Source organism: Tasmannia lanceolata, unplaced genomic scaffold (assembly GCF_043159265.1).
Source record: "Tasmannia lanceolata isolate RefF3 unplaced genomic scaffold, GAP_Taslan_0.1 ptg000019l, whole genome shotgun sequence".
Classification (NCBI taxonomy): domain Eukaryota; kingdom Viridiplantae; phylum Streptophyta; class Magnoliopsida; order Canellales; family Winteraceae; genus Tasmannia; species Tasmannia lanceolata.
This window is the reverse complement of record NW_027518696.1, coordinates 5,692,091-5,708,710: the sequence shown is the minus strand read 5'-3', so window position 1 is coordinate 5,708,710 and position 16,620 is coordinate 5,692,091. Positions and strand designations below refer to the sequence as shown.

The 16,620-nt window shown below is 38.4% G+C and overlaps 1 protein-coding gene and 1 long non-coding RNA gene across 2 annotated transcripts; both read left to right on the top strand.

Annotated features, from left to right (window-relative positions):
* Positions 1-1,498: 1,498 nt before the first annotated feature.
* Positions 1,499-1,972, top strand: LOC143853234 (putative invertase inhibitor). Its single transcript, XM_077362970.1, has one exon. The coding sequence runs from the start codon at positions 1,499-1,501 to the stop codon at positions 1,970-1,972; it is 474 nt and encodes a 157-aa protein (XP_077219085.1).
* Positions 1,973-12,168: 10,196 nt separating this feature from the next.
* LOC143852504 (uncharacterized) lies at positions 12,169-16,400 on the top strand. Its single transcript, XR_013236771.1, has 4 exons — positions 12,169-12,409; positions 14,848-14,975; positions 15,982-16,036; positions 16,247-16,400. It is a non-coding gene; the product is annotated as an uncharacterized LOC143852504 (long non-coding RNA).
* The last annotated feature ends 220 nt before the right edge of the window (positions 16,401-16,620 follow it).

Genomic DNA, 16,620 nt, shown 5'->3' with positions numbered 1-16,620 from the left:
AAAATTTTCTTAATTACCAATCGCGCCACAAGTTCCTTTTAATTTTGCCTCGTACCTATTTTACCTTTCTTATATCACCCTTACAAATCCCTAGAATCTCTCCACCAATTAATCCTTTGGTCACTCTCTCAAATCTCTCCAAAGTCCTTGGTGCATTTACAAGGTGCTCCTTTAAAAACACTTTAACCCTACTTTAGTCTCTAATTAAAACAAAATTACAGCTCCCTCTTTGTATTATATCTATTTCAATACTTAAATTTCTCTTAAGAACTAATAAAGTATTCTAAAACAGATTTAAGAAAGTTAGGTAAGTGTAATTTTGTTTTACTAAGGACTACCTGCTTTTGGAGGAGCACTATGTAAAAACCCCCTAAAAATAAGTATCAGCTGTTTGTAAACAAGTTGTTTCTAGTGCAATTATCCACACTGCATATGGAGGTTAGAGCACCACTTTCATCGTACAAGCTGTATAATGAAACTAAGGGTTAATGCCCCTTTGGCCCTTGGCTGGTTTATGTGGATGCAATCGCAGCCGTAAATCAAGAGGTAAGGTTACCTCTAGACCGTATAAATGCATAGTTGCAATTTTTCTCAAAATGATGTTGAAAACACACACCGTGATGGAATGGTCCAAAGTCCTTGATCCGTTAAGCCTCTTTTAAGGTTCATCTAACAAAAAGCTAAACCATCTGGGTCTCATGATCAACCGTCTTGATTGCACATAAATCTCCTCAAGACCCTAGAATATGATCCTCACCATTGATCCCCACGACAACAATGTCTGCCCTGGTCGTTCTTGAGAAAATGGAAAAAAAGCTGAAAAAGAAAGGTTACTTTTACGCTCCTTCAAGGATCAAGGAAAAGTACTGTACGGCTTACACCATAGGATGATCCAAACTGTCCATTTGACGGGCCACAACGTAAATATGGTGTGCCGAAAAGATCATTTCCATAGGATGGTCCTAGCCCTCCAATCTATAGAGGAACTGCATATTATGGAAACCTCTAAAGATCGGAGGGTTAGGACCATCCTACAGAAATGATTTTGCAGACACAACCTATTTAGTATTTACGTTGCGGCAAATCAAATTGAAGGTTTGGATCAACCTACGGTGCATGCCATGCCATACAGGACTTTTTAAAAAAAAACACTACTGGACTATACGGGCTTACACCATCTAGAAACTCCACTTTTACATTATTTCCTAAAAGGATCATGGTGGAAGTATATCCTACTATATTTTAAAGATCACAATGCATACATGGCTTTACGTAGAGAAGCAGGAAAATTTGTATTGGATTTTATTGGATCACCAAAATATTTTCCAGCGATTCTGCATTACATACTATTACCTTTAGATAGAAATCACACGCCCTATAAATTAGACATCAATAAAAATATCATACACATAGAAGAAGAAATATGGCCTCCCTTTGTTGCTTGCTACTTCCTCTTATCTTTCTACTTGTCCATCCTTCCTTTGCTAGGGTTACTCCCATGGACACCTCTGCAGACTTAGTTGACAAGATCTGTAAACAAACCAAAGATCAAAATAACTGTGTCCAAGCTCTGAATTCGGATCCGCGTACGAAGACTGCGGATCTGAAAGGTCTCGCTCACATAGCTCTGGATCTAGCCAATAAAAGCGCCTCGGATACTCGTGAATATATTGGAGGATTGATTAGCAATACTAGTGATGCTGTGATGGAGCAATACCTAAATGGGTGTTTAGATGACTACGCAGCAGGTTTGTTTGGGATTCAAAAGGCGAACACAGATTTGAATTCAGGAGCCTACAACCCCCTGCGTATTGATATGGGGGCTGTGGGTCATGAAACCATTAATTGTCAAAATAGGTTCAATTTTGAGCCATTCCGTGATTGCCCTGTGACGGACAGGAATCAAAATTTGTTTAATCTTTGTGACATCTCCGAGGCTACAGCAAGTCTCCTTGGTGGCTTGGTGCAATGAAATGAACATTTTGAAGCATCCATCTATCTATCTATTTATCTATCATCTCTGTAGTTGGTCTCAGTCTCTTTCGTATTTCAAATTTCAAATAATAAGACATCTCTCTCTGTAGTTGGTCTCAGTCTCTTTTGTATTTCAAATTTCAAATAATAAGACATCTCTCTCTCTCTCTCTCTCTCTCTCTCTCTCTCTCTCTCTCTCCTTCCTTTGGTGGGATGGGTTGAACAATACAGTTGCTACTAGATGAAGCCTTGTCTTGGGCATAGCTAGCAAAACTCGGTTTTAAAGGGCGGTCCTTTTTTTTTCTTTTGAAAACGTGTTTTATTGGTGTGCCGTTAATACTCCGTTTAAAATTTTTACAGTGAAAAAAACTCCGTTTTTAGGCAAATATTTTAAACACGTTTAGAACATTGTACACGTTTTTTTGGCCAACTTTTCAATTTTACCCCCACTATATTTTATAAACGACAAAATTTTCAACTCATTTTCTTGTGTTTCCGCTTTTTTCACTTCGTTTTTTTGAACCAATACCGTATTAAATTAGAATTTTTGGCGTCCCATTTTTTTTGCCAAATGTAGGTTTTGCTAACTATGGTCTTTGGGATGTTGGCATGCTGCTTTAAAATTCAAGGTCTGAACAGAGCACCTCAAACATGCACACACGTTTTTAAGCTAAGAACAGTTAGGGCGTTTTGGGACTTTTCACTCTGAAAACGATGGCATTGTTAAGATGTGTTGTCTTTGTGAAGGAACATAAGGGCATTCTAAAGATTGTTAGCATTGATCCTAACCGTTAAGTGGCCTATGCAAAGATGAATGGTGCTTTTGGATTGCTGGGAATCAAGAATCGGATTCAATATCTTATTTTATATGTTTGAAGTATAAATGATTAAATAATGCCAATTCTAACAGCTTAAGCTTTTGGAGTAATTGGTTGTTTCACATGGTATAGACCTATTGCCTCAGGGCAGGTCTTGGGTTCAAAACCACACAACTCCTCAATTAGATTTTAAAAACCCACGTGTAAGGCCAACCCAAAAGAGCGGCCACATGTGAGGGGGAGCGTTGAACTATAGATGATTAAATAACGCCAACTCTAACAGCTTAAGCTTTTGGAGTATTTGGTTGTTTCACTCTATTCGTGTTTCAATTCTACAATCAAGCGGTATGACGCCTAATCTATAGCTTGGGTTAGCCCGTGAAGATGATTTAATAGGAACAAGGATATTGGGCTTTTAGATTTTTCTAGGAGCTTCTCTTGTTGCTTTTTCTCGTTCGTTCTGATTATGAAGTGGGTGGGGCAGTATAAATTGAATATATTTTTGCCTAGATTGGAGGGAGGGAGGGAGGGAGGGAGGGAGGAGAGAGAGACGCCTAGAATAAAGAATACCACATGCTCGTGTGGTACGTCAATAATATGCCAAACCAAACAGTGGAATAGGCGGATACATAATCAAACGTGGATTCTGATTTCCAATTCAGGCAATCCTAACACGCTCATGAGATCAGTGGGACTTGTGATATTAGAATCATGAGGTATTTGATTTCTATCAAATACCTTAATACTTATCATTTTAGAGACATAAACTACAGGGGAGATGTTTGAGGCGAGGGATAGACTTCGCTATAAGAACACCTAAGGTCATTTGGCTCACCCACGTTTGTCTCTTGTTTCGGTTGGTAATCCATGACAACTAAAGGGTAGATAAGCCTCATTTAAGGAACCATTGACGAAACACAATGACTCTGGAGGTGATCCATGGGAGAAGGTCCCAAAGATCTCAATATGCTCCAATCAAGCTAGTCAATTATATATGCAGTTTAAACTCAAAGTGTTCTGTTTTTGTCTCTCCCAAGTTTTGGATCTCCCTTTTGTGTTCTGAGTTAGAGGTGGTGTGTTGTACCCATGAATGTGACATCTTTCTCTTCATCTAATAAACTGGTAGGGGGGCCGTCAAACCCAGGCTACCTACCAAAAAAAATCCACGACGTACAACTTTCCTTTTTGGTCCCCATCACCGTTGAAACTTGAAGTGAGGAGACAATAAGGGGAGAGGAAAGAAGTTAGGCATGCATTCTTCTTCTGAGTTCGTGTCGACTCTAAAGTTGTGCAAGTGCTTGCCAATGTAGTATGCCTTCTATGCAGCTTGCAAGACATTGGTACTAGTATTAGCTAGCTATGGGATGTAAGAACGACTGATTTAGGTCTCATCCTAATTATTGTTTTTACTAAAAGATAGAATAAGAATTCACTAGATACACGACAAAGAGAGTCAGAAAGTGAAACGAAGTTAATCAGCTTATCTGTCTTTTAATGTTAAGTTGAAACTTGTCATATCAATTCTATCATTATCTCTTTCTATGCATGTTTAACTCTTGAGTACTCTGTACAGGGACTGATTAGGTTTGGGAAATGATTTCTGGGCTCCAATATTACAGTTCTCAAAAAGCTCTTAAAGCCGTTAAATACTACACGACAGACATGTACGGAGCGCATGTTTATCAAAACATTGGAGCGCTGAAATCATTTCCTTGAGATTTTATATTTATCTCTCTAAGGATTAGCGTGTAAGGCTTCGTTAGTTAGTTTATATTTGTTAATTGTAAATATCTCATAATTATAAGACTATATGTGTGCCTCCCACTCAACACAATTGTGTTGCTTGCCGCCATTGTGCTGTGTTGGAGTTCCATGCAAAAGCAAATAGTCCCACATCGGTAAAGTGATGGGGATGGGGATGGGGATGGGGATGGGTTATATGGGAATAGGCACCCTCCATCTAACAGCTAGCTTTTAGGGGTGAGTTCTATCTGGTTAAACTCCAAACAAGTGGTATAAGAGCTTAGGTTGGAGCAATCGTTGAGGCCGGGTGGAAAAATCGTGGGTGTTGTGGTTGGATCTTTGAGAGTAGAAAGATTGTACAAGAAAGATTCTTGTTCGAGGTGGAGCGATACACCTAGAACTGCGAAGTAATCTGAGATGATGATAAAATCAAGTTCTACTCAGTTCAACATCGACAAATTTAATGGAAAGAGCAGTTTCACCCTATGACAGATGAGGGTAAAGGACATCCTAGTTCAACATGGCTTGGCTAAGGCGTTGAAAGGAAAGGATGGGAAGCCGGAGAAGATGACGGATGCCGAGTGGGAAGACATTGAGTCGAAGGCGATTAGCACGATTCGACTATGTCTGAAAGATAGCGTTATATTTAATGTTATGGAAGAGGAAGTTGCGCCTAAATTATGGAAGATGTTGGAGAAACTTTACATGTCAAAAAGCTTGGCCAACCGATTGTATCTGAAGCGGCAATTGTACGGGCTGAAGATGCATGAAGACGGAGATCTTCTGGAACACATCACGGTGTTCAACGGGCTTGTGGAGTTGATCCACAAGGTTGACGAAAAGTTGAAGGAAGAAGACAAGGCCATTTTGCTTCTTACTTCGCTTCCTGATTCGTATGACAACCTGGTGACGACTTTATTGTATGGTAAGGATACTATAAAGTTGGAGGAAGTTATTATTGAATGAGATTCGAAAGAAACTTGTTCTTGCCAGAAGTGAAGAGCATGGATTGGTTGTTCATGGTGGGAGTCAAAGAGGAAGGTCGTCTGACAGGGGATCAGGAAAAGTCAGGTCAAGATCCAGGGCAGCGGAAAAGGCGTGTAATGTTACCGTTGCAAGGAATATGGTCACATCAAGCTGGATTGTCCAAAGCGAGTTGACCAAGTGGACAATGGTACTATGAATGCTGTGGTGGCGATAACGGATGTACAGGGTGAAGAGTTTGGAGACGTTCTCACAGTCTACATTGGTAATCGCATTTCTCATGATGAGTGAATTTTAGATTCAGGGTGCTCTGTTCATGTATGTTCCATGAGGGAATATTTTGATACGTTCCAGGAGACAAGTGCGGGTGTAGTGTCCTGGGGTGACGGGTCTACTTGTGACATCACGGGAGTTGGAACGGTGAAGATCAAAATGTTTGATGGAGTGGTTCGTACTTTGGGTGGTGTGGCATATGTCCCAAAGATACGGAAGAATCTAGTGTCTCTTGGCCGGTTGGACTCCAGGGGTTGCATGTTTTCAGCTGTAGGTGGAGCCATGAAAATCACTTGCGGCTGTATGGTTCTGATGAAATGAGAGGAGTGTGACGGATTATATCGTCTGGTCGGAGACACGATGACTAGTGTTCCTAAGATCTCAATTGCTAGTTGGAAACAAGGTAAATGTGTGCGCACACGTAGGGTCTCTTTCGCAGTAGGTACAGAGATAGGTTTCCAGGTTGCGGACGATGGTGAAGGATAACAATACTTGCGTTGGGGAGGATGGATCGAGATCCCTCTCCAAGGTTGACTGGGTGAGTCAACAGGTTGGTAGCTACACATGTGCAATGGCCATGTTGATCGAACCGGGAGGAGTCAGAACCAGGTTGATTTGAAGGTGTGTAGCTGGTACTTCAGAAGGCCAATGGTGGTTTGCGGCGATAGCGGACCGGTGGTGACATCAACGGAAAATCTTCAGGTGGCTGGAAAACAAGCAAGGTGAAGATTATTGTGAAAAGTTGCCTTATTTCCCACGCCACTTTCTTTGTGGTGGGAAACGTAACATGGAAACTTGTTGTTTTGGATTTCTTCCAAAAGGAAATACACACACACAAGACAGAGCATCTCACGTGGTGCAAAACGGCAAGAAGGAGTTTCTCTTTGCGGAACGGCAAGAGGTGGGAGGCTCTTGGGTGTGTCGGCTACCCAAGAGAGGCTAGAGAAAAAGGAAAAAACAGAGGAGAGAGAGAGAGAGAGAGAGAGAGAGAGAGAGAGAGAGAGAGAGAGAGAGAGAGGGAGAAGAAGAGAAGTAGGTTTCTTCTTGGGTTCTCTTAGGGTTTTCTCGTGGGTCATTCTCTTGTATGGTCTTGGGTTTGAGAAGCAAGGAAAGGGTTGCGGGTTACGGGCTTTGGTTTAAATCCATTGTAATCCTTGTATATTGTTTTCTCATAGTGGAAGATTGTGTTTCTTGCCCGTGGAGTAGGCTTGGCCGAGCCACGTAAATTTTCGGTGTTCATCTTGTGGCTTGCTTTTGTGTTGATTTTACTTTTCCGTTTAATTTGTGCATGATCGGATCAGATTGCACGGCGGATTTTCTCAACAAGTGGTATCAGAGTTTGGGCGTGATAACTCCCGGGAAGATTTCGGTAACCATCGTATGCCTCCGAGGACGGTGGAATTCCCTCGGAGAAGATCTTGTGGTTCCCACGTAGCCACCGCGTGGAGGGGTGAGATGGTCCATGTTGCTTCCACGTGGAGGGGGAGATTGTTGGAGTTCCACACAAAAGCAAATAGTCCCACATCGGTAAAGTGATGGGGATGGGGCTAGGTTATAGGGGAATGGGCACCCTCCCTCTAACAGCTAGCTTTTAGGGGTAAGTTCTACCCAATTAAATTCCCAACATGCTGTTTAGGGACCTCTTTAGATACCTCAAAATATCATTGGTACAAGTGGTTTTGAAGTTAAATATGACAAGAACATGCTATGTGCTAACATGAATCAAGCAAAATATGTCCTTTTTATGACAAATTTTATGAAGTAAAGACACCGACAATCTACAGTAGAGAGTTGAAATTTATGAGTTCACTATAAATGAAATTAAGATGAACTTGGCTCGCACATATCAAACAAGTGATAGATTGTGATGATTGATTTATTGGATAACCCTGAGACACCCTACATGATCCTGCTCCTATGCCGGCCTTCAACCGTTAGCTAAGTTATAACATGAGTTACAACTTTCAAAACTTTAATCCCACGTTGAAAAAGATTGACCAAGTATAAATGAACAAATAACACCAACTTTAACAGCTTAATTAAGCTCTTGGAGTAATTGGTTGTTTCACATGATATTAGACATGATATTAGAGTTATTGCCTCACGGCAGGTCTTGGGTTCAAAACCCAACAACCCCTCAATAAATATCCACATGTACGAACAACACAAAAAAAAGGAGCCACACGGGAATGTGTGTGTGTGTGAGAGAGAGAGAGAGAGAGATGGGTGTGGGGTGGGGGGGTTATAAATGGTTAAATAACACCAACTCTAACAGCTTAAGCATTTTGAGACCACACGTGAAAGTGTGTGTGTGTGTGAGAGAGAGAGAGAGAGTGTGTGGGTGACAGAGAGAGAGAGAGGTGTTGATGTATAAATGATTAAATACACCAACTCTAATAGAGTAATAGCTTAAGCATTTTGAGTAATTGGTTGTTTCACACCCTTCCCAACCCCGTCCTCAAGCGACCACCTCTGGGCACTTTAACCACACATAATTTTTTGTTCTCCGAGCCTCTCCAAAACACTAAGCTTCTGCTTACACTTTGGGAGGTGAGTTATTTAATTTTTTATCACATTGTAAATTTAATATACATTTATCCATTTAATCATGCATGATGATTAAGCTAGTAATGACGAGGCTCGTATTGAAGTGCGTTCAATATGAAGTACACATATAATTTGACCAAGAGTTATCTTAATCTCATTAGAATGTAGCTATGGCCTGTTGATAGATCGGAGCACATTTCAATGATAGAACTCTCTTTCCTCGAAGTACTGAATGAGCAGAGAGATTTTGGTCCACGTTTGTCACATCCGGCCACCAGAGATCGATAGCTATTATTGCAAAATTTTACTTGGAAGAGGGGACATTATGATCATTTTTTTTGGAAGTCACATTTTTTTTTTATGACAGGTACCTCCACTCCATTTTTTAGGGCGGGACTATTCCCTATGGATGCGTGCAATCACCTTTGGAAGTAGGACCGCAAACGAGCTGAACATTGGGGTATTCGTGCTCGGCTCGCTTAGTTTGAGGCTTGGCTCGTGTTCGTGACGAGTTTTTTTTTTTTTTTTGCACGCGTTCGGCTTGCCAAAATTCAACAAAGCTCTAGCTTGGCTAGTTTAGTAAACGAACGAGCCCGAGCCGAGCTTTTAATGAGCTGAGCCAAGCCAAGCTCGAGCTTGGTTGGGTTTGGGTTCAGCTCGCCTAGCCAAATTCCTTTTGGGATTACTTTGTCTCTGTTGACGAGGTGGCTGGTCTCACATGTGACAGACCAGCCGCGAAATGCCTTTTGGGATGGACACTAGCAATTCCCAATGATTAAGACAAAATCCTTACTATTCTAAAAGCCTAAACCACATAAATTTCGTCAATCATCTTCTGCTAAATTTCCCACTGTGTCCTGCTCTCATGGCCTTAGATTCTCCCTCTTATTTCTTAAAAACAATCTCATTTGTTAAAACCTAATCCTATTTTCGTCTTTTCCTCTTTCCAACTATCCCTCCCTACAATCCAAAAACTCGTCGTTTCTCAGCCAATCGCATGTGTTTCCCTCCTTAATCACGTCTCCTGGCCGCCCCCTCCACCAATAGTTTCTCATGATTCATGAACACCTCTGATTTTCCTATTTCTTCCATCAAAGTAATCCCGTTCGTCCGTTATCGCAGCCTTGGAGATGCGTCCAAGAACCACCGTTCCCTCTACCCAATGCATCACAAAATCCAAACCATCTATCCCTCCTCTACCTTCGGTTCTTCTTGATAAATCTCCAACTTCTCATTTTTCTTTGGCAATATTTTTCTCCAGGTTCTTGTATCAGATATTTTTCTCTTTCTTTATGTTTCTAGGGTTTGTTCTCTATCTTTATTGACTACCTCTCACGACATTTCCGTTTCTACAGGTTAATATCACTAAGTTCTGTGTTATTTCTGCTGCAATGTTAGGGTTTTGAATTTTTGAAGTTTTCTTTTCGTTTTTTTGTTCCCTTTCCTTTTTTATTTTCTATTCGTAGCCCTTTTTTATTTTCTATTTGTATTCTAATTAGTTGCATTGTAACTATTGATATCAGCATTTGTTGCTGCACAGGTCATAACCGCGAAGCAATTTCTTCCCAAACCAGTGAGCAATCGCCCATGTGCATGTAGGGATTTTCCTTCTGTGATTTTTGTCTCTTTGTTTGGAGATTGCCTTAAAATTTTTGATGCATTGTTGTTCTTCAACACCACCTACATATTGGGATTTTCCTTTCTGTGGTGTTTCTTATTCTTTGTTGCTTTAAATTTTTATGCATTGTTGCTCTTCAATGCCACCGGCATGTTGGGATTTTCCTTTTTGTGGTTTCTGTAACTTATTTTTTAAAAAATATATCATTTTCCAGTTTTTCTCTCCCCCGTACTCTTTTCACATTGGGAAATGATAATCCCACACTCGAGTCTATAATTTCAGTGTACCCTATAGTATCCTGGACTAGATGCTATTTGCAATGCATGAACTAAAATTACTCTTTCTTGTTACTTCTGTGATAGATGGATAGCGTGCTTACAAACTTATTCATTTTGTCTTCATCTCCTACAAACATATGATGCTTCAAAATCTGTTTGGAGGAAACCCAGTTCAGAAATAAATCCTGTTTGGAGGAAATTAGTAATGTTAAATCAATCATTTTTCTGAAAGCTCCTTATTCTTTGTTTGGAGATTGGCTTTAGCCTTTTTATGCATTGTTGCTTTTCAACCCCAGCTGCATATAAGTATTTTCTTTTTGTGGTTTTTCTTATTATTTGTTTGGTGATTGGCTTTAGATTTTTGATGCAATGTTGCTCTTCAACACAGTACTTTTTTTTAATATATTAATGGTTGTGAGCTGAGCCTACCGATCATAAGAAATTTCTTTCAGACATACATATTTTTTTCTTTAAGCAGCATAAGGACATAAATTCACAGCAAAAATGTGAGGGCAGAATCCCTTTATTTGATGGCCTATCTCAATCTAAACTAAGACATAAAAGCAACTATATAACTAAATCCATTTCATAATCCAGACTAGCAATATCTCACAAAGAATTTGGGTAATCCAGTCTAGCAACATCTCACAGACAATATGGGGAGGGTGTTGTATATAAGAATTGATTTACGAGGGGTAATTTAAGGTACATATGGTTTAATACAAGGCAATACCCTTCATTCCCTCACAACCACTTCTACCAAGCTGAAATTTAAGGACATGACTTTTAGCTAACGAAAGCAAAGTTAGGTTAATTCCGTTCTCAATTCTGATGAGCATGTAGTAAACCACGAACATGTTTGTGATTAATGTAGCAATACCAGCAAAGAACTGAATTTATTTGATGGAAATGCTTACTATAATAAATAAATATTACTTTAAAAATTTTCCCATTTAACAAAATATACTAATAGTTACCCATTAATTATCTTCACTATAGTGTTTGATGTTTGTTTTCTACTTTGAAATTAGAATCCTATAAAGGTACAAATTTGGTTGTTTATGTCAAAGAATATTGCAGTCTGTTCCTCTGTTGGTTTTATTTTATACCACTCAACAAAATTAAAAGAATATAGGTTTCATTCATCATCCAATATCTGTTGTTATTAACACTCATGGTTGAAACTCTTAAGAGGGAATGGACGGCATCCATGTGGGCTTTTATTAAAGCTGTGCTAATGCTTCATTGCATTTATCAAGTGGCCCACCCGAAGCCAATAATATCCTTCATGGTATTCCACTGAAGCGAATTTTTGTATGGCAAAGCACAAAAAGGTATGTTCTATGGTCGTGGTCTTCTCTTCTCCACCTGTCGTCCAAAGGGCAACACCTGTCGCCTAAAAGAACTCTTGCTTATCTCTTGCTCTTGGTGGGCACAAACAAATGCTCATTCTCTGTCGAAAACCCAACCCAGAGAGAAAGATGACGCAGCTACCCTTCTTTTCTTGTTTTCGGCTATTTTCTTTACCTTTTTTTGTTTTTTGTTTCACTCTCTATTCTATACTTGTACTGATGTTTATCTTTTATGTTTTGGCTTTCAGTTTCCTTCGTCCCTAATTTTTTAGTGTTTGATTTATTGATATTGGGATGTTATGGTGATTTTGAAATATGTTCTTTGTTGGATTCTCATTTTTCTTTTCTTGTTGCACTTTAAAGGATTCCTGTATGCCGATTTAGTTGATCCATGAAGGATCCAAAGCTACTGGATTGAATTCAAGTTAATCCATTAGTACTAATCGACTGATTTGGGGTAACTTCTTGAACTTAGTGGTGTTTTGCGGGCGATTGGGTTTCTTTTTCTATCCTTTGAATTGGGTATTTTCATTTCGGTGTTTGAGTTTATTATATTGAAAATTTAGTTCTTGATGTAATTCCACATAGCGATTGTAGGAAATTGGAATCAGATCTTAGAAAGATGTTCATCGGTGGAATTTCATGGACACCAATGAAGATCATCTCGAGGAGTATTTCAAGACATATGGGGAAGTGGTGCAAGCTTTCATCATGAAGTATCGAACTACAGGTCGTGCCCGTGGCTTTTGTGTTGTCGTATTTGCAGACCCAGCTGTTGCAGAGAGAATTGTTATGGAGAAACATAAAATTGATGGTCGGACTGTGAGTGTTCAATCGAAAATATTCTTTCTTTTCCCATTATAAATGTCAAAACAGAGTTCTACATTTGTATTTTATTATCTGGTTTTAAATTATATGAATTTTAGAAGATTCAATTTTCTTGGGAATTGTGAATGTTAAAGCATCATTTCTAGAAATTGGTTTTCATTATCTGAATTTAAACATCAACAAATTGTTAGGTTGAGGTGAAGAAGGCTGTATTTAGGGATGATTAGCACATTTAGAGTAGAGACAATAGTAATCTCCATAGATCACCTGGTCCTGCTCGCACAAAGAAGAAGGCTGTATTTAGGTTGAGGTGAAGAAGGCTGTATTTAGGGATGATTAGCACATTTAGAGTAGAGACAATAGTAATCTCCATAGATCACCTGGTCCTGCTCGCACAAAGAAGATATTCATAGGAGGTTTAGCATCCATTGTAACAGAGATTGAAAGTATGAATAATGCAAAAGTAGGTCTTCAATGATTTCTAGCTCTAGGATCTTGGAAAATTTACTCATCCATGAGACATTTTCAACATTTTCCATGTCTTTACATTCATGTTCTTTGTTCGATTTTAGGCTTTCAGCATTTCTACAATTATGCTTTAGACCCTAGACTATGTTCTGTTATTCTGGTTTCAAGATATACCTCCCCTAAAGTTTTGAAATGCTCGTGCTTTTGGCCAGGTTTAAGTAGGCACTGTTATTTTGTTTATAGAGACTTATAGAGATTTAATGTTCAATTGAATCATTTCTAAGTAGAAATCTATTATTCTTCAGTATTTGTTTATAAAGATCTCAACCTTTCCCATTTCCAATTGTATTTAAATAGGATTACCCCATTTTCACATCAATTTTTAAAAAAAATGTTACTGTTTCAAATCATTCTTACAGTTATTTTATTTCATATTTAGGATTTTTTGTAAATCTCTTTATCTAGCAATTTGTGGACTATACATTCAACATTTTTCAGTAGCCATCCTATATGATTTACATGATTGGCATGTCAGATCTAGACATTTCTTGGAAATTGAAAAATAATATTAGTTGCTTTGTATTTAAAACATGAACTCTTTTGAATTTCAATTGATTGGTTGGATTTCTATATGAAAGCTTTAAATCATGGTAATTTGGATTTAGAAGCTGTCATCCTTTTTTAAGCGGCATTATCATCCCTTTATATCTTTCTATAGTATTTGTATTTTGGTCATTTATTAATTCATGTTGGGTGATTTTTTCCCCTATTTAGATGTTTCACGTGGTGATTGCATGACTTGAAAATTACTTCCTTGTAATGTTTATTTTGATGCTGTGAAAATTATTTCCAGTTGTAACAGATTTTGATGTGCATTGGCTTGCACGATTAGGGTTGGTGATTAACAAGAAAGTTGACAAAATTATTTCCAGTTTTCTTCTCTCTTTCTCAATCTTTGGTACTAGATGTGGACTGCTTTTTCCCCTTTGTTTCCTTGGATGATGGCCTTCCTTGGATGATGGTCACTCACTTAGGTGTTCTACTTTGTTTGAGTCTTATTGTGCATGTTTCTTTTTTTTTGTTAGTTATTTTCCTATTTTGCATGCCAATAATGATGTGATTATGTTTCTTATGACTGGGTTTGTGTAGGAACTTTGTTCTTTTCTACCAACCACGAGTGCGTGTTCTTGCAACAATGGACTAATTAGTGCATCCTAAAATCAGTTAGTTTTCAATATTCCTCTTTCAGAAGGATCTATTCTCTTATGGTTTTCATCCATAGACTAATTAGCTCTTGTTTTATGTTTTTCAGTCATCTGCCACTTTATTTAGAGATAAGTTTGATCATAGAAAAGAAGTTTTTCCTTTTTCATTTTTTTCTTTTTCTCCTGGGGTCATTTGTTCTAGTTTTCTTTTTCTCCTAGGGTTATTTGTTCATTAGTCAGGATTTGATGTTACCTGTTATTAGCAGATGTTATGTGTCATTGTGAGAGCTATTTGCTAGCTCAAGGGAATGATCGACTGCCACTATCCCAATCCACATTATTGAATGTGTTTATCTATATCAAGATATAAAGAGTCTAAATCCCATACTAATAGAAGGAACATAAAGATGTGATATAGTAGAAGGTTTGTCAATATTATACTCTCAAAGTGATGAGTTTAAAACTCACCTTTGGAAGGTCAACATGAATCTTGGATCTATTCTGCGTGAGGGATAAAATAAAAATTTTGACCCAAGGGCCTCTTTTTTATGCCGAGTGAATGCTTGTTCTAATTTCACTGAAATCACATGGATGTGATCAGTCATTTTCCCAAAGGGGTAGATCAAGTTTCAGTAATGTTTTGTTTGGCCCCTGGTGTTCTCTTTTCTGATTTTTGGCTATCTGCTGGACTCTTTTGTCTTTTCTTTTCTTCTCTTAATGTTCTACTCATACTATCATCTCTAAATAAAATCTCTGCAGATATTCGAGAGCAGAGGAGACCTTGGAGTATTTTGTATCCAAAACGCCAATGGACAATACCCCAGGAACTTGATTTTGATACACATGAAAGAATGCCACCACCCATAGTTGTAGCTCTTTTTGACAAGGTATTAAAATCAAAAGTTTTTTTTTTAATGACTTGAAATCAAAAGCTTCTTTCATCGAAGTACTGTATGTTGTTTGTTGATTTACTTATGGAACTGCTCCTTTGTTATTTTTCTGCTGCTTTCACTGAACTCGGAATCACGTACGTCATGAGCAACAAAAAATTCCAAGAATATACAACCCAATCCCTTCTATCTCCACACGGAGGTTTGTATATCCATCTACAATCAAGGCTTATATTTATTGACTGGAGAAAGAGACAGCTAGCACAGGAACTTCTACAGAAACAGTTAGAGCAGGAAAGAGGAAGGATTCCCATATATGACCGATTATCCTGTGGTGACTAAACTATAATAAATAAAGCTCCCCTAAATTCACTTTTTATTGGATAGGTGGATTAAGCTTATCATTTAATCTTTTGTCGACCCAGTTCCGGTTCCTAAGAAGGCAAGGAAATCACTCACAGAGGTTTGATATTTTTCTCCCCAATCACTCGCATAGGTTTGAGATTTTGCCGTGCATGTGGACCATCATGCTTTTGATCCGACAGAATTTGATAAAAAGGTATTCAGTCTGTCATCTTCTTTATATGAAAGCCCTGTTTGGTAACCATGCATTTCTTTTCATGGAATATTAGCTTACTAGATGTTTGAGAGGGAGAGGGAAAGAATTGAGAGGACATGAATGAGGAGACTGTGTGAAGTGGCTGAAAAATAAGGAAAAACAAAAATTGTATTTTTCCTGTTTTTCAGCTTCTTGTCACCCTCAGCTTCAATCTTGACCTCTCAATTCTCTCCCTCTTCCATCCCTCCATGTTCCTCTCCCCTTCCATGGAAAAACTATCCAAAATGACTATTGAATATTATTTCCAAAATGACTATTGTATATTATGGAGACATCTTGTGTGTATTAATGTGTGAAGACATCAAATGGGGTGTAGATAGTTTATATGCTGCGACCCAATAACATAAATGGCAGTCCAATTTTACAACCTACATTTTTGTGCAGATCAAGGAGAAAAAAATGATATATAAGAGGTACAAGATGATGGATTGCAAAAATGGTATTTATTACTTGTAACATGTGTTATATATGTGCACTTTCAACAATCATGCATGTAGTGAATTAGTTATTCTTTCTGCTAGGCCGCTTAGGCCCATATCTCAGTTTGACCGTGTGTTGCTTTGCAACTGCTAGATTGTGTTGGAACAAAAAAACACACTTCTGTCTTTTGCTTTATTTTTTAAATTTATTTTGAAGCTATGCTTTGCAGATGGAAGAAGAGAAGGCAGTGAAACAAATGAGAGGGACAATGGTGCCCCATGCAAGACCCATTTCAAACTTCGCCAATCAATTCCTTCCACTGGGCATGACGTGCAGTTATATAATCTTATATGTGCATTCCTTCTTCTAACCTTTTGGTATGTATGCCCCCCTAAATATAGATCAGGTCCAACGGACTAGAAACTCTCTCTGTCTCCCTCAACATGAGCTGCCGGATCTATTCATTTTGTATTTAAAACTCGAATCCAAATACAAAAAGTGAGGTATCCAAACGATCTTTTAGGAAGCAACATAATAGGCCCTTTCCTTTTTAGCATTCTACGTAAAAAGTTACTTTTAGGATCAATTGTAAAAGACAAATTT

Bases quoted from the DNA above. Each gene is read 5' to 3' on its own strand.
- LOC143853234 (XM_077362970.1), top strand. From the start codon at position 1,499: ATGGACACCTCTGCAGACTTAGTTGACAAGATCTGTAAACAAACCAAA.